Source organism: Theropithecus gelada, chromosome 13 (genome assembly GCF_003255815.1).
Source record: "Theropithecus gelada isolate Dixy chromosome 13, Tgel_1.0, whole genome shotgun sequence".
Classification (NCBI taxonomy): Eukaryota; Metazoa; Chordata; class Mammalia; order Primates; family Cercopithecidae; genus Theropithecus; species Theropithecus gelada.
The window spans coordinates 20883441-20910266 of record NC_037681.1 but is presented as its reverse complement, the minus strand read 5'-3'; the positions used below and the strand labels follow the sequence as shown (position 1 = coordinate 20910266).

The 26826-nt window shown below is 41.9% G+C and overlaps 2 protein-coding genes across 5 annotated transcripts in view; one reads left to right on the top strand and one right to left on the bottom strand.

Annotated features, from left to right (window-relative positions):
- Positions 1 to 310: 310 nt before the first annotated feature.
- ACP1 (acid phosphatase 1) lies at positions 311 to 16175 on the bottom strand. 3 transcript variants are annotated; one of them, XM_025405827.1, is made up of 6 exons: positions 16016 to 16175; positions 8551 to 8624; positions 8190 to 8303; positions 3385 to 3446; positions 1506 to 1611; positions 311 to 1365 (listed from the first exon to the last, which is right to left on the bottom strand). In XM_025405827.1, the coding sequence occupies exons 1-6, from the start codon at positions 16056 to 16058 to the stop codon at positions 1288 to 1290; spliced, it is 477 nt and encodes a 158-aa protein (XP_025261612.1). In that variant the 5' UTR covers positions 16059 to 16175; the 3' UTR covers positions 311 to 1287. The 3 variants fall into 3 exon arrangements, 2 of the variants coding, with proteins under 2 accessions (XP_025261612.1, XP_025261613.1); XM_025405828.1 differs by lacking the exon at positions 8190 to 8303 and adding an exon at positions 8345 to 8458 and having other exon boundaries at positions 16016 to 16148; XR_003122366.1 differs by having other exon boundaries at positions 312 to 1365; positions 8190 to 8458; positions 16016 to 16089.
- Positions 16176 to 16891: 716 nt separating this feature from the next.
- SH3YL1 (SH3 and SYLF domain containing 1) overlaps positions 16892 to 26826 on the top strand; it is a 47471-nt gene continuing 37536 nt past the window's right edge. For both annotated transcript variants that reach the window (XM_025405826.1, XM_025405825.1), the window contains exon 1: positions 16892 to 16988. In XM_025405826.1, the coding sequence (XP_025261611.1) occupies position 16988 (1 nt within the window). In that variant the 5' untranslated portion in view covers positions 16892 to 16987. The remainder of the gene's footprint in view (positions 16989 to 26826) is intronic.

Here is a 26826-nt window from a genome sequence, read left to right as displayed (position 1 = left end):
CCTGACGATACTGGTCAGGAGTGCAGATGTCCTGGCCAGGCAGCTGTGCGTCACTGCACAGGAGGGCACAGCATAGAGGCAACATGTCCAGAGGATGGTATTAGGCAAGGACATTTCCAGCTGTAGGACCTCAAACTTCTTTCAGAAACTAGACATGATGATATGCGGCAGCAATGTGCTTATTTTCATCATTTTACTTTCTCACCCTGAAGATAAAACATGCACACATAACATCATAGATCATGTAAAAGGGACAAAACGATGTGTTCAAATGCTTCCTTGTCAATAAAAAAAACAGGCAGACACCAGATTTATATCTCTAGTTGTATTTTTATAACTCCCCAGTTTATTTTGAAATATTCATGATTTCGACATTATCTCAATACACAGAAATTACCTATATCTGCCTATACATTTATTAAATGCTGATGAAGGATACTTAATATTTAAGCATGCCAAATAATAAAGTGTTTCCCAACTTTTAAAATTATTTTTAAAAATAAGCCAATTTATATTGGACACTTGGGTTACATGTGCATATAAAAAGTGTCATATTCCTCAACTGACCATAGTTAGACTAGCATACAAGCATCCTTCTTTCTGGATATAATTAAGTTTCGAGGCAAAGTGGTTCAGATGGGAGCAAATGAGCTGACCTCCTCATGAAGTAAACTCGACAAAAATCATAAGTATTGAAGGTGCTAACGACTGTTTCCATAAATGTTTCTCTCTTCCCTATCTTTTCAATATACAAGTGTGCACTATGGGTGTGTATAAATTAAAATACTTCTAATCTAGACTGTGAGCTCCTATGGAGAGGGCTACTGTCAATCCATAAAAGGCCCTGGGCAAGAGAGAGGTAGCACAGGGAGCAGAGGGCACTTGCCCCCCATCAGGCCATCCACACGAACCTACTGAAGAGGTAGACTTGACTATCTAAGTCTCAGCGGGCTTAGATGCTGACCTGGGCCTTCAAGTGAGGTTTTCCTTCATTATGTTTTATGTTGCTTGTTCTACTATTTTTGTAATTGGGGCAAAGTGAGATGTTCAACTAGTCTAAGAATGCTTAATATACCCCATAAACTGTCAGAATCAAATAATTTTATTGATTCTTCTGCCAAACATAACTGATTTCCATCTACAATATTTTTTAAGGTAAGAAACAGTAAGTCAACTGAACAAAGAGCTGGGCCTTTGGGCTCTGGAACATGATTACACACTGACTGAGAATGCAGGACCTCAGGGTGGGGTCTAGTCAGGCTGGCCACAGCAGGGCATGAACCTGCCTCAGTCGGCCTTCTCCAAGAACGCTCTGCAGCACCTGACACATTGCTGGTACACCGTCTCAAAGTCAGAGTCATTCCCCTAAATGGACAGGAAAAGAAGAAAATGGCAAAACCTGCATAACAAAAACATCCTTACCACAATCTACTCTGTTATTTAATACTGCAGGATACCGATGTGGTGGGTCATCACATTAGCCCTAAAACGTGAACTGTACTTACATAATAGGGATCTTCAATAATAAGTTGTTTTTGTGGATCATAGCTCCCAAGTAGTTCAATTTTAGCTTTGCAGGTTTTAACTTGATTACTTTTTCTATTCAAATCTCTGTAAAATTGAAACATGAACTTAGTTTTCTGATCTATGGTTTCAAGTTAAACAGGGACATCTGCTAGGGTCTTATGAAACATCCATATCAAAATCAAGACAGGATGACCTAATTTGAAATGAAACAGAACGCTCAGCAGGCCCGTGTGGCCCCTTCTGCAGCTGTATGCCACTGCTCTCTCTCTAGGCAAGAGAGTTTGCGACAGCAGCTTATTCTCACTGATTCTGTTACACAAAATATACAATAATTATATTTTCTCCCACGAAATATATTTTGAGACAATCAATCAAGTTTCAGAGATTAAACAAAGGTGACAGAAAGGAACCCAAAACACCATCTGAACCAGTCCCCAAACAGAGGGCTACCAATTCCATCCTCAGGTGTCTTGACAGCACTTCCCGCAGCATGACCCACTCCTTAATTACTCTTCCTTCTTTTACTCCTCAAGCCTCTGCCCAAGCTGAAAACTCAGCTTCACTCTAGACTTCCACCTTTAGCTTTCACATTGCTACAAAAGAAAAAGGCAAACTGAACTAAGTGTCTCCATTTACTTAACATTTCGACTGAGCACCTACGACAGATGAGTCGATGAGTCAGGCATGTGCTTTATGTGGGAAAGGAACAGCCAAGAGCCCCGGGCGTGAAGTTTCACAGCAGCTCAGGAGTAGGCGCAGGGACGAGAACTGCGGGCAGGCCAAAGTCTAATGCACAATCTGGCCTAGTGACAGGGTAGTGGAATACCTCCACAAAGAAATGAATTTAAGCTGACCCACAAAAGGCAAATAGGAGCCGAATGGCCCAAGCAGCAAGGAGGAGCTTCCAGGCAGAGGAACAGCACATGCAAACATGAGGCTGCAGGAACTCTGCTTGCCCCACACACAAAGAAACACAGTGCTCAGTGCCGATCAAAGCAAATGGGGTCTCCTAAAAAGGTGTTTTTACGATACCTATAAGCTATGGTGTCAGCGAAAACAATGAGAACAGAATAAGGACTGAAAAATAAAATTTAAAAATGCGTGCATTTTAATGAAGGTCCTGATTAATAAAAAATAATTAAAACTGGTGCATCCCTATCTGTTCATTTGTACAAAAGTAATTAAAAGAACAAATAGTTTATCTTCATCAAAAACAAGTACTATTTATGAAAAAGTAGTGATGTAAGTCAGAATCCTGGAGTGACATTAAATTATGATTACTTTCCAACGACGCCCTAAGTAGAGGACTGGGGCAGGTCAGGAGAGTGGTGACTGAGGCAGGACGGCAGGGCTCTGCCTCACTGAGCCTAGGCTTAAATCCCACCACATCTACCACATGCTAGCTGTGTGAACTTGGGGACACAACCTAACATTACCGTTTCTCACGTCCTTCTTTCACAAGATGGGGTAATAATAGGAACCTACGGTTGCAGAGCTTTGGCCTAAGAATGAATAAAACACTGCCCTGTCCAGGAATCATTACAGCAAAAATAACAAAACTGCTCTCATGTAGAACAATGTGCCTGATACAAGACTATCACAGTCAAGCTAGTTTTCCAATTAAATGATGCTATTAATAACTGGACTTTCCCTTTTCTAAGGTGTATTTCCTTGAAAATACCTAAGGGACAATTCTAGATTACTAAGTTTTTTTGGTGTTCTAAATAAATAATTCCACATATAGTGACCATCACTATTAAAACCTTTAAAATAGAAAAAGTAAATCTGGACAACAAATTACTTGGCCCATTACTGAACTGAGAGTTGAACAGACATATTCTTCAAAAACAGGATTACCTCAGATTGCTTTCATCCATACATAGTATATAATCAAACGTGGCAAAATCTTCTTTGGTAATCTAAAATTGAATAAGAAGTCAAAATACAGTGTTTATACCATTTAAGCCTAGAGTATGCAAAGCAATACTAAAAGAAAAAAAAACTGCTATATTTGAGCCTATTATTCACTAATTAACAATTTAATTAAATAAATAATTTTTAGGATACTTTTAAGGTAGAAGAGAGTTAACCTACTTCTCAAAATTGTACTGCAAAGAAATTTTGTATTATAAAGTTCCATACAATAATCATAAAATAGTATAATGTGTAGACACAATGTTTATACATCAGCTTCAATTCCTTAGTAACACATAACACAGTCAACATACTAAAATGTCACATATTTAATCCCCTTCATTATTCTACTCTATTTTTCATTCCACAAGCACTGAACATCCTGGGCCCCAGTGACACACACCAAGCTAAGCGAATAAGCCGTGTCTGGTGGAGCTGCCCTTCTACACGGGGCAGGCAACACACAGTAGGCACAGATGCCCTGGAGGAAATAAAGCAGAGAGGAGGTACACACAGGTCTGGGGCAGGGAGAAGGAGAAGTATTAAGTTGGATGGTCAGAGGTGGTCACTAAGAAAGAGACACAGGAGTAATAACCGACAGTCCTCCTTTATTTTGATCGAATATCCATAATTTAAACCTGACACAGAAGAGAATGCCACTCAGTATTTCTACTGATTGTAACCTGAAAGCTTATCATTGTTTTCTGATATAATCTATAAATATACCTACTTAAAATATAAATAAAAAGATTATTTTGTGAATTTCAACTACTATAAATAATGGCAGAATAAGAAACATAAACATACGTACTGCGGAACAAAGGCGGAAAGTGTAACTTTCCTAATACACTTGTTCTTCTAAAAAATGAGAAACTTCAGCTTTTAGCATGCACTTCCAGAAACTAGAAAGGACTGTATTTCGTCAACACTTCCATGGCACTGACTTATTTCAAAATCGAGAATAAGTACAATACTGAATTTTTTTTTCTTTTTTGTTTTTAGAGAAAAGGTCTCACTGTCACCAACGCTGGGGTGCACTGGTGAGACCATAGCTCACTGCAGCCTCAACTTCTTGAGTTCAAGCCATCTTCCTACCTCAGCCTCCCAAATAGCTGGGACTACAGGCACATGTCATAGCACCCAGCTAATTTTTTAAATTTTTGTAGAGATGGGTCTCACTATATTGCCCAGGCTGGTCTTGACCTCCTAGGCTCAAGCAATGTTGAGCCTCTCAAAGTGTTACTAGGATTATAAGTGTGAGCCACCAAGCCTGAACAGTATTATTTCTCCAAATTAGTTATGTGAGAAATGCCCTAAGATTTAATACTAAACTTGTTTTAAATTCTGGACTAATTGTAAATTTTTCATAAAAAAAGACTTAGTAATTGTTACATAATTTTTAGATGTTACAATAATTGAGAAAGAAAAGAAACAGCTATAACTTATGTAACAAATGCACAGTAAAGGATTTCCACTTGCAGCAGCTTGTGGCAAATCATCCCTACTACTAAAAACAACTAGAAACCCCATATACAAAACCAATGCTCTAGTGACCATCAGGCTTTGGGGGCCACGAGGCCGCTCTAGCTCTGCGGCTCTCGCACAAAAGCAGCCACACACTACAGGTGAATGAACAAGTCTGGCCGTGTTCCAATAAACACTGTTCATAAAAAAGGTACCTCAAAAAAAGGTGCAGTCCCCAACCTGTAGACTCCTGCCACTTGCCACTTCTCTTCCCGCTAAAACTGGGCAATGACGAGGCCTCAGAACAGGGATCTCAAACAGTTCAGTAGCAGAACTCTTTACCTCTTTACAATTATTTAAATCCTATGTTATGGTTTGGATGTGTCCCCCAAAGTTCCTGTGCTGGAAACTTCATCCCCAATGCAACAACAGTGAGAGGGAGGATCTTGATCAATGCTACTAGCTTGGGAGTGGGCTCCTGACACTGATGGGTCCTCTCTCTCTCCTCTGTTTTCCTCCTCTTGGTTTTCTAGTTCTCGCTCTCACTCACTCTGGGACCCTCTCGACTCCTTCACCTTCTACCACAGGATCAGGCAGCAAGAAGGACCTCACAGCCCCATGAGCCCCTTGACTTTGGACTTCACAGCCTCTGGAACTACAGGAAATAAATCTCTGTTCGTTGTAAATTACCCAGTCTCAGGTACTGTTAGAGCAGCACAAACGGACAAAGATATACAAGCAACAAAACAAAGAGAAAAAAACAGAAAAGGAAAGCAGACTCACAAATGGTCCAGATAATCAGAAAATCAGATAATCAGAGTTGCCACGGTATTTAAAGCAGTTGTGATAGAATGCTCAAGAAAACATAGAGCAAGATGTAGAATTTCACCAGAAAAATAGAATCTACAAAAAAAAAAAGAAACTTAAAGAATTAAGTAAATAACAGACAATCTTGATACTGTTTGAAAACGGCAGAAAGATTTGTATATCAGAAAACAGGTCGGCAGAAAATATCAGACTGAAGAAGAGAGTGAAAGGGATAGAAAATAGAAGAGCGTTAGAAATATATGTTCAATATACACATAAGGTGAATCTCAGGAGAAAAGAGAAAGAGAAGTACAATATGAAAAGATAACAGCCTGGGATTTTCCAAAATTGATGAAAAGCATCAAGTCACAACGTCAAGGATCATATCTGGTCTACCACACCGAAACTGCTGAAAACCAAATTCCGAAAGAAAAACTGAAAGACTGCCAGAGAAAGTAATAGACAACAAAAAGACAACCCATTAGACAAATTTTTCAAATGATAAGCAGAAATACTATCAATCTTCAACAAACTTTTTTTAGAGAAGAAAAAGAGGGAACATCCCCAATCTGTTTCATGAGGATGTGTACCCCACTACACGGTGTCTGCTGGCCATGACTCCAACAGAACACAGCAGGTGCACACCGTTACCACAGCAGCACTATCTGCAGTAGCCCCAAACTAGAAACCCCCCAACCCCCACCAGGAGGAGAGCGGACAAACTGTGAAATGATATCGTATCCAGCAATGACAATTATATTGCTACAATAAACACGGAGATTCTCACAAGCAAAAAAAGCTGACAGACAACAGCATGTACTATAATTCCACTTCTATGAAGTTAAAAAGTACAACCAATTTTTGGTGGGGATTTCTGGAGGAGTGGGGAGGGGGCTATTATGGGACCTCAGGGTTGCACTCACAATCTGTGTACACAAGTCAATGAAAAGTTTACCGAAAAGAGAACATAATGTATAATAAAGTAAAAAAATCTCCTTTGAACTAACTGGGCAGAAAGCTCACGTATTCTAAAAGACTAACTATAAGAGTTAAAAATAAGCACCCTAAAAATATTTCATTTATTAAACACAGGTTGAAAGGCACTGAGAAAATTGAGATTTTAAGAAATGTACAATAGTCATCACACAAATTATGACATTAGTAAAGGAAAAGAACTTGTAAACAAAGATCTGATGTGATACTGATTCATAAAACATACCTTAAAAATTTCTTAAAAGAAACAGGAAAAAAAAAGCAAGAAACATGTGCAAATACTGCTTCTAAAACTGTTCTTTAAAAAAGTTCCTAATATGTCTTTAAAATACTTCATTTGTATCCACTCTTATTACACACTTAGTGAAAAAAAAAAAAACTGACCTTAAAAACATAAAACTTCAAAGTATGAGTGCTCATATTCTGAAGGACTGCTCCAAATAAATCTATTTTCAACAATGGCCAGTAGAAACTGGCAAGGTATGCAAAGGCCTGAAGAGATTAGGATGGATAAATTGTATAAAAATGTTTAATCACCTGACCAATGACAATTCCATTTCAGAAAAGGTCAGTCCCACAGTACTTCATTTAAATAAAGAACTCTTAGAAAAATCAACTTTAGCTTATAATTTATAATATAAAGACAAGGTTATCTTCAACTGAAATTGCAGAATTTGATTGTGACTTTATTAGACTCCAAACTTCAAGTGTGGCACAACACACTATAATTATGTGTCCATAACGTTGTTGGTATTACCCTATATTACTATGGCACTTTACAGTTGAAAAAATGTTTTTGTATATATTATATAACTTAATTCTAGCAACAAACTTGCAATATAGGCAGGATAATTACTATGGTCTAAATGTTTAATAAAAATTATGCAGGAAGGGCCGGGCGCGGTGGCTCACGCCTGTAATCCCAGCACTTTGGGAGGCCGAGGCGGGCGGATCACGAGGTCAGGAGGTCGAGACCATCCTGGCTAACATGGTGAAACCCCGTCTCTACTAAAAATGCAAAAAATTAGCCGGGCGAGGCGGCGGGCGCCTGTAGTCCCAGCTACTCGGGAGGCTGAGGCAGGAGAATGGCGTGAACCCGGGAGGCGGAGCTTGCAGTGAGCCGAGATCGCGCCACTGCACTCCAGCCTGGGCGACTAAGCGAGACTCTGTCTCAAAAAAAAAAAAAAAAAAAAAAAATTATGCAGGAAGGAACAGAAGACAGAGCACCGCTCAGCCCAAGCTCACAGTCAGGCTCTCTCATTATAAATTACCTAGTTTTTATGTGCATTTTAATAAATAAATTCCAAAGTCATGCAAGTCTTTCAACACTGTGCAACCAGAAGTGAAACAAAATGGACACACTGTAGCTGGTTAAGCTCACCCTAAATAAACACATTCATTAATATACAAGTCTAGTTAATCCTTTCACTACTTCTCAAGTTACCGGACTCTACATATTAGAAATGGAACAAGAGCTTGTCTACCTGTCTTGCTTTATGGGCTGTGTGAACGCCATGATTTCTTAGGCAGCTCACAGCTCTTGGGTCTGGGGACCGGCCCACGTTCCAGTCAGAAACAGCACCGCTGTCAATGACCCACTGAAACACAAAACACACATCTTCAAGTCCAAGGACGGTACCTGCCGGGCAACGTGGCTCATGGGGATGCCGTGCCTCTTCATGCAGTTCTGCCCTCGGTAGTCAGGGGCGTTCCCTATCTCATACCCGGAAGTCGCCGCGCTGTCTACCCTCCACTGCAGGGGAAGAAACATGGAATTTTTTTTTTGGCAATTTCCTGCCCAGAAGAGTTCAGGTTGGCCTCTTTAAGATAATGAATGGTACTTACATTCTCTGAGATGTTTTGATCAGTTACAAGTTTCCTGAAAACTGCTTCTGCAATGGGTGATCGACAAATGTTACCTTTAAAAAAAGCGGGGGTTGGGGAAACAGAGGGTTAGGTTGGATGGAAGGGCACAGGCCAGTTCCCCCTCTTCACACACCTGACACACAGGGGCTGTGCTATCCCTCAGGAAAAATAAAGGCCACCAACACTATCCTTTGATGCCTTTGTCCAACCAGTGAGGGTAGACCCTGCTGGAGAACAGCCCATCAGGCTCAAGTTCAGTGACTTGACACCAACCGGCCAAGTACTCCAAGTATAGATGACAAAGATATCAGAATAACAATTTCAACCAAAATTATTGTTTAAAGAGCTGCTACTAAAGATCCAGGAGCGAATCATGAAAATCAAGTGGGTTGCAACCAGCTTATTTTAAAATGAAATACAACAGAATAAAAATAAAATACAGTGGTCTGTCCCTCAGCAGACTCAGGGAGCTGGTTCAGGACACCCTCCCACACCTATCCAGTATACCAAAACCTGCATACTCAGGTCCCACAGGGGGCCCCTGCGAATTTGGAGCCCAAGTATAGGAAAAGTCAGCCCTCCATATAGATGGGTTTTTCATTCAGACAACAGGGTATTTTCCATCTGTGCTTGGTTAAAAAAATTACTTGAATAAATCCCTCGAAGTTCAAACCCCTGTGGTTCAAGGGTAAACTATGTATTTTCAAGTATATCACACATAAGGATGACTATTGTTTCACAAAACAACACACAAACACACAAACATGCATTTAAGCATAAACAGTGATTCAACACCGACATTCACTGAGCGATCACATGCGAAGCCCAGGGACACAGATCCAGGCATCAGCAGCCCAAGGTCGGGGACACCACTCTCCAGACCATGATGTCGACACCAGGGCCACCCCTACTTCAGACAGCAAGTGAGAAATCCAGGTTCCCCAGGGCTCCCTCAGGTTTGATAATTCCCCAGAATTACTCCCCAAACTCAGGAAAGCAGAACACTTACCATTACAATTTCATTATAATAACAGTAACAAAAACAAAAACGGAAAAAAAAAAAAAACCCCCAGCCAAAGCAAGTGACCCCCAGGGCACACTCTGGGAGGTTTCCTGACGGGTAGCTCCACTGTCCTCTGGGACACCTTCCCCTCCTGTCATCAACATGGGGCAATATTCAAAGAGTACTGCCAACCCGGGAAGCTCCTCAGAGCCATGGTGCTCTGAGGTTTTAATGGGGTTTTTGGAGGGAGACACAATGGGTTCAATCACTGGCCATTCAGCTGAACTCAATCTCCAGGCTCCCTCCCACCCGTGGCTCAAAGCCCCCACCCTGAGTCATCTCATGAGCATATATACTATGGGGGCCACCTTCAATAACTAAGACACTCCCATCACTCCTAGAAAACTCCAGGGCATTTAGAGGTTACCTCCCAGGAGCTAAGGTAAGGGCCAAATTCATTACTACCCAGAGGAAAAAGACATAAGATCTCATCCCAAAATAGATCTACCATATACAAGCAATGTACTTATGGGAGGTACACAGTTGGCTATAATAAAAGTGGGAAAATGAATACTAATAAGCAATATACTACAGTAGCACAGAAAAAGAACGATGCTACAAAGCAAAAACAAAACGTAAGAAAATTTCCTACCAGAAAAAAGAAAGATTAGAGATGATATTTAAAGGATGATCAGGATCTTAATGGACAGAGGAAGGGAAAGGCATTTAACTCAGGGGGATTGTGGCACTAAGCAGGTGAGGCTGCGATGCTTCAGGTATAGACAGCCAGTGTCTGGAAACTGATGGGCTGGTATACAGGAGGCCTAAAACAAAGGGCCAAGACTTGGACTTTGCGTAGCCACTATGAAGAGAAATAGAAAGTCCTATGGAAAAGGGTAATATGACTTATTCAACAAACATATTTTGTATGCCCACTCTATGTGCCAAGCACTGTGCCCTAACCTGAAGACAGAAAGTTGTTTAAAACATACACCCTTCCTACAAGTTACCAAAATTACTGGCAGGGCTAAGGAAACGCTAGAAGAGCACATTACTGAATTGGAGAGACCTTGTAAGAGGCTCCTATGAAGGAGCAAATACAAGACAGTGTCAGAGTGGAAAGGTGTGGCAGCATTCTTCAACCATCATAAAGGTCATGGAAGATACTCCTGTAACAAAAGACAGGTTAACAAGAGAAAAAACATAGCAAATCTATTTAATCAGTTTTATGTGACATGGAAGCCTTCAGAAACGAAGACCCAAAGACCCAGGGAAATGGTTTTGATGCTTAGATGACCAATGCACAGCCATGTAGAAATGGAACTGGACAAAAGGAAATGATCCAATGGTAGTGGACTGAAGAGGGAAACCCAGCAGGGCCACAGCATTTCCTCCCCCAGGAATGAGGCAGGGCCCCTCTGGAATGGTGTCTTCAAGAGAAGGCAGAAGGGAGAGAGGTTTTGTAGGTTTTATGGCTTGCTTTGCAGGAGAGGAGTTCTAGTTTCTATGATCTGTGTTGGGGAAGATAAATGACCGTTTCTATGACCTTGCTTCTGGGGCTACTCTGAGGCCTTCCAGTATCCTTAATGCCAAAGCACCATACTGAGTCCAAACATTAGGAACTGAATTTAGGAAACAGATAAGAAAAAGAAGAACTGTGAGAATAGACAGCACTAAATAAGAGTTTACTCTTTATCATTATTAGGGTTTCTGTTTATGACAAACAAGTACAATGAGGATCTTCTAATGTTGTAAAACACAGCTAATTCCCTAATTCAGAAAACCAACTTATTGCCTTACTACAGCCTTCAGTTTCTACATTGTAAGACCTAAGCACATTATGTAATTTTTTTCTCACAGAAGACTGCAGTTTCCACAGCAGTAAAAAATCTTACCTACAAACCATAAAGGGAGAGACAACAAATTAGCCTTGAATGCCCTCTCTATGCCAATTTGTGTTGTGAAGTTGTTCCTTTCGACATTCTAAATTTTGTTTAGTTTTTTAAACAGGTATTGTCATCAGCACTATTTTAATTACTGAAAGGCTTCCCATGGGTGTGTCACTCTTTTACTTGTCACCATATACCCTGGGAATATTTTTAACAGCAAACATTGTATTTCTAAATTAAGACACTTATTTTTTTTGGAACTGTACAACAACAGATGCCTAATATCTCAGCATCTAAAAATATAATAATAAAGACTAGCCCCACACGTTTACAAATAATTATCATTAACTGTAAAATAACAGTTCACTTTCCCCACAACAATATGAAAACTTGCATTATTAACTGTCCTGAAGGCTAGTAGTAGTTTGCTCTGTTGATTTCGAAAGTTGATGCCACCAAATTGTGTCATGAAAAAATGGAGCACCCTGGTCTTCAGTGAAACACTGCATGTACTTCACCTACAGAACAAGTTCTAAAAACAGAACACTCCAACCTCAAATGCCTTTAAAAACTGTTTCAATCTGTAAAGTATCAAGTTTGTCTTTTCCAAATTAGGCAGACTATTTTATACCCTTCTTCAGCATCTTCAATTCAAGGATGGAGACTCATAAAAGGCAACAGGTAGGCTCTGGGAGGGTAGGGCTGTGTCTGCTATACCTGGTAAGAGACCCAGCACCCAGTATGGGTGTAGCCCAGAAGTAAAGTGACTCCACTAGCATGTGCTATCTCCACCAACCATGCTGGCTGGGTCATGGCTCCTGCATCATCTTCACTGGTAAGTCTCTATCTTACAAAAACATAAAGCACCCTTCAAGATTGGGCTGTAGTAAGCAGCTCAATTATTTCCCATCATTAGCTTCCCTGGTGAAAAACCTCTGATGCTTTTCTACAGTTCAGTCTCAAAAGGGTCCAAATAAATGCTTTGAAGGAACAAAACTTTTTACATTTCAAAAGCATACAACTGTTACTGTCCTCTATACGGCTACCAAATAAAATGCCACTTACTGCTCAAATTCCCTCAGAATGCAACTACTCACCACCCAACCAGTAAGGGCATGCTCCACCTCCAGTTTAATCTCAAAACAACAGCTGAAACTCTTCTTTTTAAACTTAAATTTGATCATTTCCCACCTCTGCTCAAAACCTTCCAATGTTTATTTAGAGTAAGCCCAAGTCTTCACATGGCCTCCCGAGATCTGGATATAAAACATGGGTCTGTAAATTGGCTCATGGTCCACCTTTGTGTACAGCCCACAGCGGTAAGAATAATTTTTACATTGTTGAGTAGTTGGAAAAAATCCAAAAGTAGCGTATCTTGTGACATGTGAAAATTATATGGAGTTCTATCCAACTGTCATGTCCATAAATGAAGATCCACTAGAACACAGCCAGGTTCACCACATGCATAGGTACTTTGTGCTACACCCTTTCTGTATGGCATGTGAAGCAAATCTAAAATAATTATAATCTGGTTCTTTACACAAAGAATTTGCAGACTCCTGCCCTAAAGGACCAGTGTATATAAGGAATTAACTTCTCCCTATACATCTACAATGGAAGCACTGAGAAAACAGTCACTCAAATTATCTGCTAAATCTTCCGGTATAGATGAGGAATCTCGACTGAGAAAAGGTATCCAGCCACCAGGCCCAGCCACTTCCCTGTGGTTCACGATCATGGCCAGTATTCTCCCTTCAAAACCTTTACCTGCTTTCCTCTGGGTTCAGGATGCTTCTCCAAAATATCCTAGGCTTGCTTCCTCACCTCCTTCAAGTCTTTACTCAAAGGTCATCTATCAGGTGGGGCCTTCCCTGACCACCCCACTCAAAACTGCACTCCACTCTCATTCCCCTTTTCTGCTCTATTTTTCTTAATGCTTCATACCAACCGACTGAGCGCATCAATTAACACTGGCTGGTGACTGAGAGAACGTGAGCTCCAGAGAGGCTGGGATTTTTGTCTGTTGTGTTCACCACTCCATATATCCCTACCACTTAGAGGAGTGCATGTCATATAGTAGACGCTCAACAACAATAACAACAAATCATTGAATTGTATTCCCCCCTTTTACAAGGCTTTGCTTTCTATGGTTACCCCGTGGTCAGTTTCAGTTGGAAAATATTAAATGAAGAATTCCACAAACAAATAATTCCTAAGTTTTAAATTGTGCACTGTTCTAAGTAGCAGGATAAATTCTCATGCCATCCCATTCCGTCCTGCCCCAGAAGTGAATCATGCCTTTGTCCAGCGTATCCATGCTGTCTATCCACCTACTGCCCTCTTGCTTATCAGATCCATTGTGATATGCTATCACAGTTCCTCAGTTCAAGTCACCCTTAGTTTACTAATAATGGTCCCAAAGCATAAGAGTAGTGAAGCTAGCAATTCAGATACGGCAGAGAGGCCATAAGCACTACCTTTAAGTAAAAAGGTGAAAGTTTTTGACTTCTTATGGAAAGAAAAAAAAAAATCTTATACTGAGGTTACTAAGATCTACAGTACGAACAAATCTTCTATCCATGAAAATGTAAACAAGGAAAAAGAAATTCCTGACAGTTTGTCGTCTCGCCTCAAACTGCGAAAGTTGCGACCACAGTTGTAAGTGCTTAGTTAAGGTGGAAACGGCATTACATTTGCGGGTGGAAGAAATGAGCAGACACATGTTCCAATTGACAGCAATTGGGTCTGGTACTATCCACGGTTTCAGGATCCACTGGAGAGTCTTGGAATGTACCACCTACAGCTAAAGTGGGACTACTGCATATGCAAGGATCCACCTCCCCATTAACAGCAACCATGATACCTTATACCAGCATAATCGACAATACCAACCAGAAATATACAAGGGAATGGAATAGTATTTGGTAACCATCCTTAACCAAACTACTGTTTAATAAACTTGTTGATTCCATTCAGCCTTCAATGAGTCTTAAAAAATCAAATGATGGGCCGGGCGCGGTGGCTCACTCCTGTATTCCCTGCACTTTGGGAGGCCGAGGCGGGCGGATCACGAGGTCAGGAAATCGAGACCATCCCGGCTAACACGGTGAAACCCCGTCTCTACTAAAATACAAAAAATTAGCCGGGCGCAGTGGCGGGCGCCTGTAGTCCCAGCTACTCGGGAGGCTGAGGCAGGAGAATGGCGCGAACCCGGGAGGCGGAGCTTGCAGTGAGCCGAGATGGCGCCACTGTACTCCAGCCTGGGCGACAGAGTGAAGACTCCGCCTCAAAAAAAAAAAAAACATCAAATGATGCCCACTACCAATGTGAAATAAGGTGAGCCTTCCAATTCTTCTTTCACAGAAATTAACTTCTACAAAACCTAGTCAGCGTTTATCATATATTGTCCTAAAGCTGGAAACAAAATGAAAAATAAACCACAGTTATCGCCCTCCAGAAAATTAAACTTAGCTGGAATTTCAACAGACTACCAAATAATTATAGTAAAATTTGTGTAATAAAGGATGTCGATAAGCAATCACAAGAAGCAACTCATGGTCTGGGAAAGCAAAGGAGGAAATATTTGGGTTTGACTTTATAAAATAAAAAGACGTTCCAGGCAAAATGCATAATGGGCACCCAGCCATAGAGGCTCAGTAAGCATGTGAAGTGCTACAGAACAACGAAAGATTCTGTAAGCCTGTGTCCCGAGAGTGTGAGCAGGAAAAGGTACAGGAGATAAAGTGAGGAGTCTGTAAAAATAAACAGAAATTTTACTCTGCAGAAAATGTAAATTCACAGAAGGTTTTAAGTAACTGGACTACTGACAATTTAGGCCTTCCTCTCAGGGTGGAGGCACCGAGGATATAACCTTGTAGTACTACACCGAAGGAAGATCCCTGAAAACCAAATGGAAAGTAAATTATGTTTGAAGTTAAGGTAAGCTAAGTGTTGAAATTCCAGGAGTGAAAATATTTTAAGCTAGAAAGTTCCTAAAAACCATTAATAAAATACACTTTTATTTTTCATGGGCAAAGTTATATAGGGACCTCCAGGTCTCCTTGGCTTGGCTTTTACAATCAAGAAACCCGAAACCGTAAAACTTCATCTCCGTTTAGCTCAGATCCATATCTAAGAACGGCCTAAGAAAACCAGCAAGCAAAACAATTTTGTCAGAGGACTCCGGAGGCCCCTAAGAGACCACATCAGTCCAACAACCCCAGGCCTACCTGGACCCATTGGAGGGGAACGAGAGGGATTCTAGTAGGTGCAAAGAACGAACCTTGGCTTGTAGGGGCTGTGGCTGCAAATGCCAAAAGCCCCAGATATATGGCAGGTGCGAGGGGACTCAGGTTTACAGGGCAGGCTGGGCCGGTGCACGGGGCGGATGGGGAACGGGGGCGCTGCGAGACACTCCTGGAACACCCTAGCCCTCCCAGTCCCTGGCCTCCCCCCCTCATTGTTCCTAGCCCGGCGGCATAATCCACAGCGCCCAAGCCCGATCCAACCCTCGAGGGGACGTCAGAACAAGAGTAAGTCGGCGCCCTCTTACCCAGACACACAAACAGCACGGACTTGGTAGCCTGTTCCGCCATCTTTCCGCGCGCAAAAGCGCCAACAGACCGCGACGTTCCGCACGCCGACGCGGCGCATGCGCACTGCCAGCCTCTCGCCCTGCGCGCCGGCGCAGTCCCGCACCAACGCCGCCAGGGCAACGCGTGCTGGAGCCTGCGCAATCGGCTGCAGTGCGCCTGCGGGGGCGGTTCTGCGACGGTCTGAGGGCGGGTGGGGAGGGTCCGCGGGTCAGCTGCGAGGACTGGGCCGTCGTTCACCTGCAGGGGCGGGGCTGCAGGTTGTCCGAAGGAGGAGGAACCGCGGGGTGGGGTCACCTGGAGGGAGTAGGGCCGCGGAGGGCGGGGGGGGGGGGGGACCCCAAGGGGGGGGGGGGGGAGGGGGGGGGGGTCACCTGGAGGGGGCGGGGCTGCGGGTCGCTTGGAGAGGAAGGAGCCGCGGGAGATAAAGGTTATCAGAAAGGGCCGAGAGTCACCTGCGGGGCGGGCTCAGGCTCGGCGGCTCCGCGGACGGCCCACCTGGGTTGGGGCACAGCGCGAGTCCCGCGCACGTGGCTGGCTGTGGCGCGCGTCGTCCGAGTTCGCAGAGAGGCTGGCTGGGTCAGGCGGGGGAACCTGGCTTGAGCCCCGCAGGGTCCACGCCGGACCAGGGCGGGCCTGAGCCTGGGCACCCCCCCGGGACCCCCACTCCCAACGCCGTGCTTGGAGCCGCCGCGGGGCCCTGGGCTTTTCGATCTTAAGGACGGGGCGGTTCCGAAGTCCCCGGGGGCGAAGGCCCGAGCGCGGCCCGGCGGGCGCGTGGGTTTTGTCCGCCAAACATACACGGCAGGTGTCCTGCACCGCCGCCTCCCTCACCTGCCGCAGGTACGCCCTCACTGGGGCCTCCCAGTCCGCGGGGCGGGGCGGCGCGCCTTCCTCTTCCTGGGACCGGGCGCCACGGCCGGGCGGGCACCAGTGAGTACCGGGGTCCCACCTGTCCTGCCGCCCCCTCCCCTCTCAGGAGCTGGGCGGTGGTGGGAGGAGGAGGGCGGGAAAACCGACGATGCCTCTGGGGTTTCTAGGTCGCGCGTCTGTTAACCGCAAACCGCCCAAAGTTGAGCTAGAGCAGCTCCCAGGACTTTCTTGACCACAGCGATTTTGAAGTGTAGCCACCGTCTTTTCCAGTTTTAGAAAAGCTTTCCCGAAGTTTGGAATGCTGACGATGGTCGTGTTATTTTTAACTTCCTGATATTTGAATGGCCAGGTGTCAGCGACCATCCTTCCATTCCACGGAGGCGGCTCTGAAGTTTGGGTCGGATGCGCGCGCTTGGAATGCGCGTGGAACCCGCGGCGGGCGCGGGGAGGAGGCCTTGAGTAGGGCTCCGGCGAGGTTCGAGTTTGCCCGCCCCGCGACCTGAAAGAGAAGGGCCAGCCCTTCACACCCGGAAGGGAAGGGCCAGTGCCCCCAACACCTGGCGCCGGGGGTCGCTGGGCCGCGGGGTCGTGGCAAGCACGGGTCCTCTCAGATCGCTGGGCCTGAGCGCTGGCTGCTGAGTTTTTCCTTCGTTAAGGAAGTGTGAAACTGGTCTGAATCGGTTGACCACCGTAAGGAAACGGGATTTACACTGTGGACAGAGCTGTGTCCTTTTCACTTCATTTGAACCAATATGCTCGTGCCCCCATGGAGGCTGAGTTGGAAGTGACAGGAAGCTGCCCCCGCAAGAGAGTAGGTGCTCGGTTTCTCTTCTGCTTACAGGAGATGCATGTCCTGATTTCTCGTTCTCCTAGGTGTTTTTATTGAGATGTAGGGAATATCTGAATTCATAACGACTTAGAAAATCTGTACACATAGTTGAGAGAAATAACAGGTCTCGAGGCTAAGGTGCTGTTTACTCCCATGGGCTGGCCTCTTATTAAAATACTTGTGCAGCGATTGATGTTTACAAATTACTATGTTGGAGGTTAAAATGATCAGAGTGATAGCCTCCATCCTGTCTATCATGTTTAAGGAGAATTGGTTATTTAGTTCACTAATGTTCTATTTAAACAAAATTTCTGTAAAACTAGTAAATGTTACCCCACATTCTTTGTAAGTTAAAAAAAAAAGTTTAATGTTTGCTCATCAAAAGTGATTTGATACTTTTGTTCTGTTTAGGAAATCTTTATTCTCAGATTTCTCATTCCGCAGAAATAAGGATCTGGCATGTCAACACAAACATAGGACGTTGATGCAGTCAAAGGGAAATAACTGCTGCCCTGACTCTGCTGAGAGCCTCACAAGTCCCTGTGCACGCCAGCTTATTTGCCAGTGAGTGGCGTCATGATGAGACATAATTCTCTGCTCTTTGAGACCTAAGTACATGAAGTTTTTTAAAAGATTTTCTTTACTCTAAAAGATCAGACCAGTGTGGCATGTGTGGACCTGCTCTGTACCAAGATCACACTTTTCAGCTGGAGAAGAGGGATGGCAGGGATAAATAAAGGGCTTTCTTGACTCCCGAGGGAGCAGAGAAACCTCTCTCTGTCCTCTTCCTTCCCCTGTGGCTGGGTTCCGGGGACTGGAAACAAGCTCAGGCTAGCACTTGATGTTCAAATGGTAGTCTGGTTTAAAGTATGACTGGGGAAGTTAATGATCTGACCAGAGAGACAGGTTTTTATTTTGAGAACTGACAAGCTTTGTTTCCTTAAAACAAAGGAAGTAGTTAAACCAAGGCCACAGAAAGGTAAGAATTGACTTGAGAAACAAAGGCAATAGTTGTCAAGCAGTGGGGTTCAAAATGCAGTTTTGTTAATAAAAGTAGCTTAAGGCAACATTTGAAAACCTCTTCAAAGATTAGATACAACACTTTCTTTTGGCTAAGATTTCTTCAACTTATTCTAAATATATCTTTAGCAGCATTCTAGTTCCTTTGATCTTAGATGGAATTTTATCAGTTTAGTGAGTTAATCTCCATTTCACGTAAAGTATAAGGTTTAATAATTTGATGAATATGTAATCAATAAGAACTTGGAAAACCAAATTTACTAAGCTTGCTTTCCTGTAAGTATTCCTTTCATAATTAGAGTCCATTGAAGAAAATAATATAAGGGAAGCAAAAGTTTGGAAATCTGAACTCTGGTAATGAAAGTGGTGGAGGGGGGCCCTTGGGTCTTCGTGCTTTCATTCCTGACCCTCCGTGGAAGACTAGATTGGAAACCGTAGTCAACTTTCTCACCTCAGGTGGCAGTTGGCTCCAAGTAGGATTCTCATGTCCGTGTTTGCCCCCAGTGGCTCTAGCATTGAGTTTATAGACCTGTGATCAATACCTAAAATTATTTCCAGATCTTAAGCTGATTTACACTTTTGAGGTTTCCAAAGAAAATTTTTTTTTACTGTATTTTATAAGCCCTTCTAATTTAAAAAATGTGTTACTATGAAAATTTCAAACATTTTAACTTTTTTTTTAAAGAAAACTTTATCTGAAAGTTTATTAGCTTGAGGTTTGGCAGCCACCCTTTTTTTTTCCAGGAAAAAACTTAAATATTTATAGAGATTTTGCATGATTCAAGGGGCTTAAGACGTTTATGACAGTGCAAATTCTAACCACGATATGAGGTTTAAGAGGCTTCATTAGTAATGACCTGTGTCTTCGTAACTTTGGCCATACGATAGAATGGGACATCAGCACTCTGAACAGGTCATGCTCTGTATGCCTTATGGTATTGCAGAAGAAAAATGGGTGAGCCATCATTTAATGCTGAGGATGGGATTTGAGGCTTATATCTACATTTTTATTTGCTTATGTTTTTGTTCTGACAGAGAAATTCACTGCATGTAACTATGACTAGGCATGATTTTATCAGAAGTTGATTAGAATCTGTAACATTTTCTGTAGTTCAACTGACACATTGAAGATGTCCTTACTGTGCCCAGCCTTGTCAACAGCTGGATCACAGTGACACAGGCTGTGTCTAGGATGAGTCTTGTGGTCTGCAGCTGTGCGAGGCTGCATCTGATTCCCAAGTCCAATGGCTCTCTTCTCGTGTTTACAAATCAGGCCATGACCTTTCCCTACAGCAGGATGTTTGCAAGATCAACTCTCAACTGAGGAATTTGCTTATTTGACTGCTCTAATACTGCTTGGTTGAGAGTTCAAAGTAGAAAGTCTTCTGAGGGGATAAGATTTATGTATTATTTACAGTGCTTCAGTTGCATGTATCAGAAAATCTAGTCTAAATTGGCTTTAACAGAAAAAGATGTTGCTGGTCCATTTGACGAAGAAGTCTAGAGCTGCTGTGACTTCAGTCTGGCTCTGCAGAGCCCAGGTTCTCTCTCCACCTCCTGCCAGGCTCCCCTACCAAGGCTTTACTCTCAGACTCTACCCCCGTGGAGACAAAAATCCCACAGCAAGTGGAAACAGAAGTGCCTTGGAAAAAGTTCTTCTGGCAGCTCCTACACAAGTCCTCCATCAGATGCTGGTATTGGACCAGCTTTGGTTATAAAGCCCTGCTGTGGCACAAAGAGGAATGTTGTCCTGATACAGCAGCCTCGGGTCACCCACTCCACTCTGGATACTATGGCTGCAGCATCAATGGAAGCAGACAAGTTGTGCTGCCTCTGAAATAAAGTAGATGAAATATTCAGCAGCAGAAAGAACAAGTTTCCACTCCAGTGAACTAATTCAAATGTATCCAGCATCTAGATATATGTATAATATGTATATATGTAATTAAAATGTATTGAACATCTAGAGCATCTCTCCCAAGATAATTACCACCTGACAGTAATGGCTATAAAAGCTAAAAGTGGAATCAGTCTACATGTTTAGCAATAGGAATCAGTTGAAGCATACATCAAAATGCAGGCAGTAGTATTGGTGGGTATTAATGTTATAGATGCTTTTTATCCTTCATATTTGCGTATCTATACTTTTTCCTGTATTTTACAGTGTACTTGTGCTTTGTACAAATAATTGCTGATCATGTAAAAATATAGAAATATAGAAATTTTGTTGCCATACTTGGGTCTTTTGCACTATAAAGTTGAAAAAAAATTCTATAATTCCTGGTTCTTTTATAATTTGATATTTGACATTCTAAATGAATTTGGAGTTTCATCTTCAATGAATTTGGAGTTTATCTTTCTGTAACACAAAGCCATGAATGAATTTTTTGTGTTTCTCCCCAAATGAACATTATCTAGTATGCAATACATCATTTCAACATAGAATTGAAATGTCATTTTTATTATATATTAAATTTGTAAAATATATTTGGGTCAATTTCTGAATTTTCTTCTTTGTACATTAATTTTTGTCCTACATTTGCATCTGCTATTATGTATTAATTACTGAGGCTTTGTAATGTGTCACAGATTCTGTCAAGGCTGGGCTCTCATTGTTCTTCCTTTACGTATTATTTCCTAGCTCTTCTTGCTTATTTTCCCATTTGAAATTGAAAATTACTGTGTTTTTTTAAAAGACCCTTGTAAGATAGAAGACAGATTTGATTTCATTAAGAAAAAACAGAAAAAAAGCAAATTCAAAAGACAAGTAACAGGGAGTCAATGTTTTTAAATCATATTCCAGAAAAAATATTAATTTTTTAATGTATAATACGAAACAGAGAGAAACCCCCTGTAAATAGACAAGGTGCATGAAAAACCTTTGCTAGAAATGTAGTCAGCATTGCTCATCATAAAAGAACAAATGGAAAATGCACTGAGAGCTACTGGCCATGGCAGTGAAACGGCTCCTGTTACACTCATGGTAAACAGCTAGGAAAATAGGCAACTGTGTGTAGAGCACTGTTTGCGCATGTTGGACATGTCTGAGATCCATAAGATAAGGGGAACAGGAGGTGAACTCCATTAGTGACCATTTTCTGCTTGGAGCACTTCCTAAACTGCAGGACAAGGAGGGGGCACCCAGAGCCCAGGCTTCTGCTGAAACGAAGAGGCAGAAACAGTCTGAAGAGGCTGAGGTAACTGGAATTTCCAGAGCATGTTACTAGCAATGAGGGACGGCTGAGAGAAAGAGCTCCAGAAATCTGCAAAGGGATCCCCCTGAGCCTTCGGCTGAATATTAAGTGCTATCTGTGTAGGGTGAAATTTGCAAAGCAGGGCAAGAACAACTGCCATGAAGCTTTGAGGTGAACTATTCACAGTGCTTGCATCAGGCTGGGGACAGCCATTCCAAACAGCCACAATGAGGAGAGCTTATTAAACAACCAGGGCACCCAGGAGAGAACCCAGAAGGGACACACCTGATGGGTAAAATAGTTCTAAAGACTACTCTAGACACACAAACAGAACACAACAATAAGCCAACAAATGATCAAGCTGATCTGCAAGTAACTCACTGCCTGCTAACACAAGTGTCAACACTTTTAAGGGAAGCAATGAAATCTAGGCACTCAACATGGTGATATCTACAATGCTGTTTTACTAGAAAGAAGTAAAAACAGGAAAACATAATGCAGAGCTAGAAGAAGAATCAGTCAAAAACAGATCTAGAAATGGCAGATTATGCAATTTAAAACACCTATTTAACACACAAAAATAAAATACCTAAGAATATAGGTAACCAAGGAGGTGAAAGATCTCAACAACAAGAATTACAAAGCACTGCTGAAAAAAATCAGAGATGACACAAACATGGAAAAACATTCCTTGCTCAAGGATAGGAAGAATCAATATTATTAAAATTGCCATACTGCCTAGAGCAATTTATAGATTCAACACTATTCCTATTATACTACCGATGCCATTCTTCACAGAATTAGAAAAGAAAACAAAACTATTTTAAAATTCGTATGGAACCAAGAAAGAGCCCAAATAGGCAAGGCAATCCTAAGCAAAAAGAACAAAACTGGAGGCATCATGCTACCTGACTTCAAACTATACTACAAAGCTACAGTAATGAAAGCAGCATGGTAGTGGTACAAAAACAGACACATAGACCAATGAACAGAATCAAGAGCCTAGAATTAATGTTACGCACCTACAATCATCTGATTTTTGACAAAGTCAACAAAAATAAGCAATGGGGAAAGGACTCCATATTCAATAAATGGTGGTGGAATACCTGGCTAGCCATATGCAGAAGACTGAAACGGGACCGCTTCCTTACACCATATGCAAAAAAATAAATTAAAGATGGATTAAAGACTTGAATGTTGTTAAAAACTTCAGCTGAATTAAATTTTAAGGAGTTTAATTGAGCAATGAATGATTTGCAAGTTGGACAGTCCCCAGAATCACAGCAGATTCAGAGAGACTCCAAGGATGCCTCATGGTCAGAACAAATTTATAGACTTAAAAAAAAAGGGGGAAGTGATAATACAGAAATCAGAAATGAAGTACAGAAACAACTGGATTGGGTACAGCTCATCATTTGCCTTATTTGAACACTCAGCAGTGTATGAGTGGTTGAAGTATGGCTGCTGGGATTGGCCAAGACTGAGCTATTGTTACAGATGCATACTCCTAAGTTAGGTTCTCAATTTTGTCTACATATTAAGTTAGGTTGCAGTTCGTCTACAAGGACTCAAATATTGAAGTATGGAGTCCTCAGGTCATATTTAGCCTGCTTTAACAATGTAAAACCTAAAACTATAAAAACTCTGGAAGATAACCTAGGAAATTCCATTATGGACATAATCCCTGGCAAAGATTTTATGATAAAGATACCAAAAGCAATTACAACAAAAACAAAAATTGACAAATGGGACCTACTTAAAGAGCTTCTGAACAGCAAAAGAAACTATCAACAGAGAAAACAGGCAACCTACAGAATAGAAGAAAATATTTGTAAGCTATATATCCAACAAAGGTCTAATATCCAAAATCTATAAGAAACTTACTTTAACAAGCAAAAAAACAACTCTGTTAAAAAGTGGTTAAAGGACATGGACAAAAGATTTAAACAGACACTTTACAAGATATAGGAATAGGAAAAAGTGTTCAACATCATTAGTCATCTGAGAAATGAAAATTAAATCCACAATGAAAGGCCACTATGTACCCATTAAAATATCTAAAATTTTAAAAACTGGACATTGAAAGTGTTTGTGAGAATATGGAATAACCAGAACTCTTATAAGTTTCTGGTGGAAGCCTAAAATGTATAATCACTTTAGAGAACTCTTACGTGGCTCCTTACATTGCTAAATACACATTTACCACATGAACTGGCAATTCCTATCTTCCGTAATTACCCAAGAGAAATAAAACATTTTTTCTTTTTCTTTTTTTTTGAGATGGAGTTTCACTGTTGCTGCCCAAGCTGGAGTGCAAAGGCACCATCTTGGCTCACTGCAACCTCCAGGTTCAAGCAATTCTCCTGCCTCAGACTCCCGAGTAGCTAGGATTGCAGGCACGCGTCACCACGTCAGACTAATTTTTTGTATTTTCAGTAGAGATGGGGTTTCACCATGTTAGCCAGGCTGGTCTCCAACTCCTGACCTCAGGTGATCCTCCTGCCTCAGCCTCCCAAAGTGCTGGGATTACAGGCATGAGCCACCGTGCCCGGCCATAAAACATTTTTTTCACAAAAGGCTTAGAAAGGAATATTTATAGCAGTTTTATTTATAATAGCCAAAAGCTGGAAAGAACCCAATTGTCTATCAATAGTGACTGGAAGGACAAATTGTGCTATGTCCACACATTGAATACCAGTTGGCACTCAAAAAGGAAGAGCTGATCTATGCAGCAATGTGAGTGAGTCTCAGTAATTTCATGTGAGTAAAATAAGCTAGATAGAAAAGAACACACACTGATGACTACAGGAAATTCTGGCACAGACAAAATTCATACTCAGTGACAGAACTCAGATTGGCACCAACCTGAGGCAGGGACTGGGTACAGGAGTGACCACTGCAGAGGGCATGGATGGAGTCGTCAGGGGTGGTCTCTACCTCTCTCTGTCCATGCCTACTGAGCTATACCTGTAACAGGTAGGTTTCGTTTTGTAAATTGTGTCTCATGAAGTTGATTTGAAAAGCCTACACTAAGAGGCAATATTTTAACCATTCTGAGATAATTTTAAAATGCAACGTGCCAAAATACACTAATGCTGTGATGCCACTTGTTTTTAAAAGGAGTAAAGAGCTACACACATGCATCATGCACACTTAATTTTGCATAAAGTATCTATGGAAATACCTTCCTCTATCTTACTTAATGCCATTGATGATTCTTGGGATGGATTTTTTTCCTGATTTGATACTAATACTCCTGTGTTGAGCCACAAAGAACTGATACTGACATCTTTTAAATAAATTAAAATAGAACTCCAAAATGACCCTAAATCAGTTCTAACTTTTTAAAATTTTATTTTATTTTGAGACAGGGCCTTGCCCTGTTGCCTAGGCTGGAGTGCAGTAGCCCAGTCATAGCTCACTGCAGCCTTAAACTCCTGAGTTCAAGTAATCCTCCTGCCTTAGCCTCTTGGGTAGCAAGGACTTCAGGTGCACGCCACCATGCCTGGCTAATTTTTAAAATGTGTTATTGGTAGAGATGGGGTCTCACTATGTTGCTCAGGCCGGTCTCAAACTCCTGGCCTCAAGTTATCCTCCTCCTTTGGCCTCCCAAAGTGCTGGGAGTACCCAGCCAGTTTTCACTTTTGAAATAAATTACATCTTTCAAACATACCAAGCACCAAAATACATCACATTTTATTAGAAATATTTATATTTTCTTAAATAAAAGAAAGGGATTTTTTCTCCTATGCTCTTTGAGCATTTGATCTGTTGAAAGAGTAAACCATGAGTTTACACTTGAGATCTGACACAGGTCTTAAGCAATTTTAGAAGTTTATTTTGTCAAGGTTAAGGATGGCCCATGACACAGCCTCAGGAGGTCTTGACGACCTGTGCTCAAGATGATCTGAGTATAGTTTGGTTTTATACATTTTAGGGATACATGAGACATCAATCAATATATGTAAGATTGATTAGATCCAGAAAGGCGGGACAATTCGAAGTGGGGAGGGGGCTTCCTGATCATAAGTAGATAAAAGACAAACAGTTGCATTCTTTTGAGTTTCTGATTAGTCTTTGAGTATGCGATTTACAGGAATAGTCACTTACGCCTTAGTCTGGCTTAGTGAAACAAACAGTGCAAAGGAAACAATAGATATGCATTTGTCTCATGTGAGCAGAGGGAAGAGTCTGAGTTCCATCTTTTGTCCACAGGGAATTTCCTTGTGGCAAATTGTGAGGGAAGTGTGTAGCTTACCTTTGTAGCTATCTTTTTAGGAACAAAATGGGAGGCGGGTTTGCCTGACAGAGTTCCCAGCTTGACTTTTCCCTTGGCTTGGTGATTTTGGGGTCCTGAGATTTATTTTCCTTTTACAAAAGCAAGCCTCCATTAGCGTACTTCATCTACGTTCTGTAAATTACTGAGGTGAAACAGTGGAAATGAATGCCTTCAACCTTCTAGATCCTGACATCGTGCAGTACAGTCACACATGAGCCTCTTAACTGTAGTCAGTGAGACAAGAACTTCTCAGCCTCAGGGCTCTCGTGGTCCTGCACTGAAACACTCAGCTTCTTCGCTCTGCTGATTCCTCGTCCAGTGACAAAAGAATAGTCCATCTTCTCTGATACACTTCAGAGCTGGAAGAATTATGTGAGCTTTTTTATGACAAGCCCTCCAGTGACTGTATAAATGTCCAGGTGACACTAAAAACATAAAGTGCCATAGAAATGCAGGCCAGCATTACTTGTAGACTCAATTCCCAAGTCTCCTAGAGTTGTACTCATCGGAAAGTCTACAGGCAGCCAGTTCCAACATTTTTGACAAGAACAACAAAATATATTAAATTTTATACTA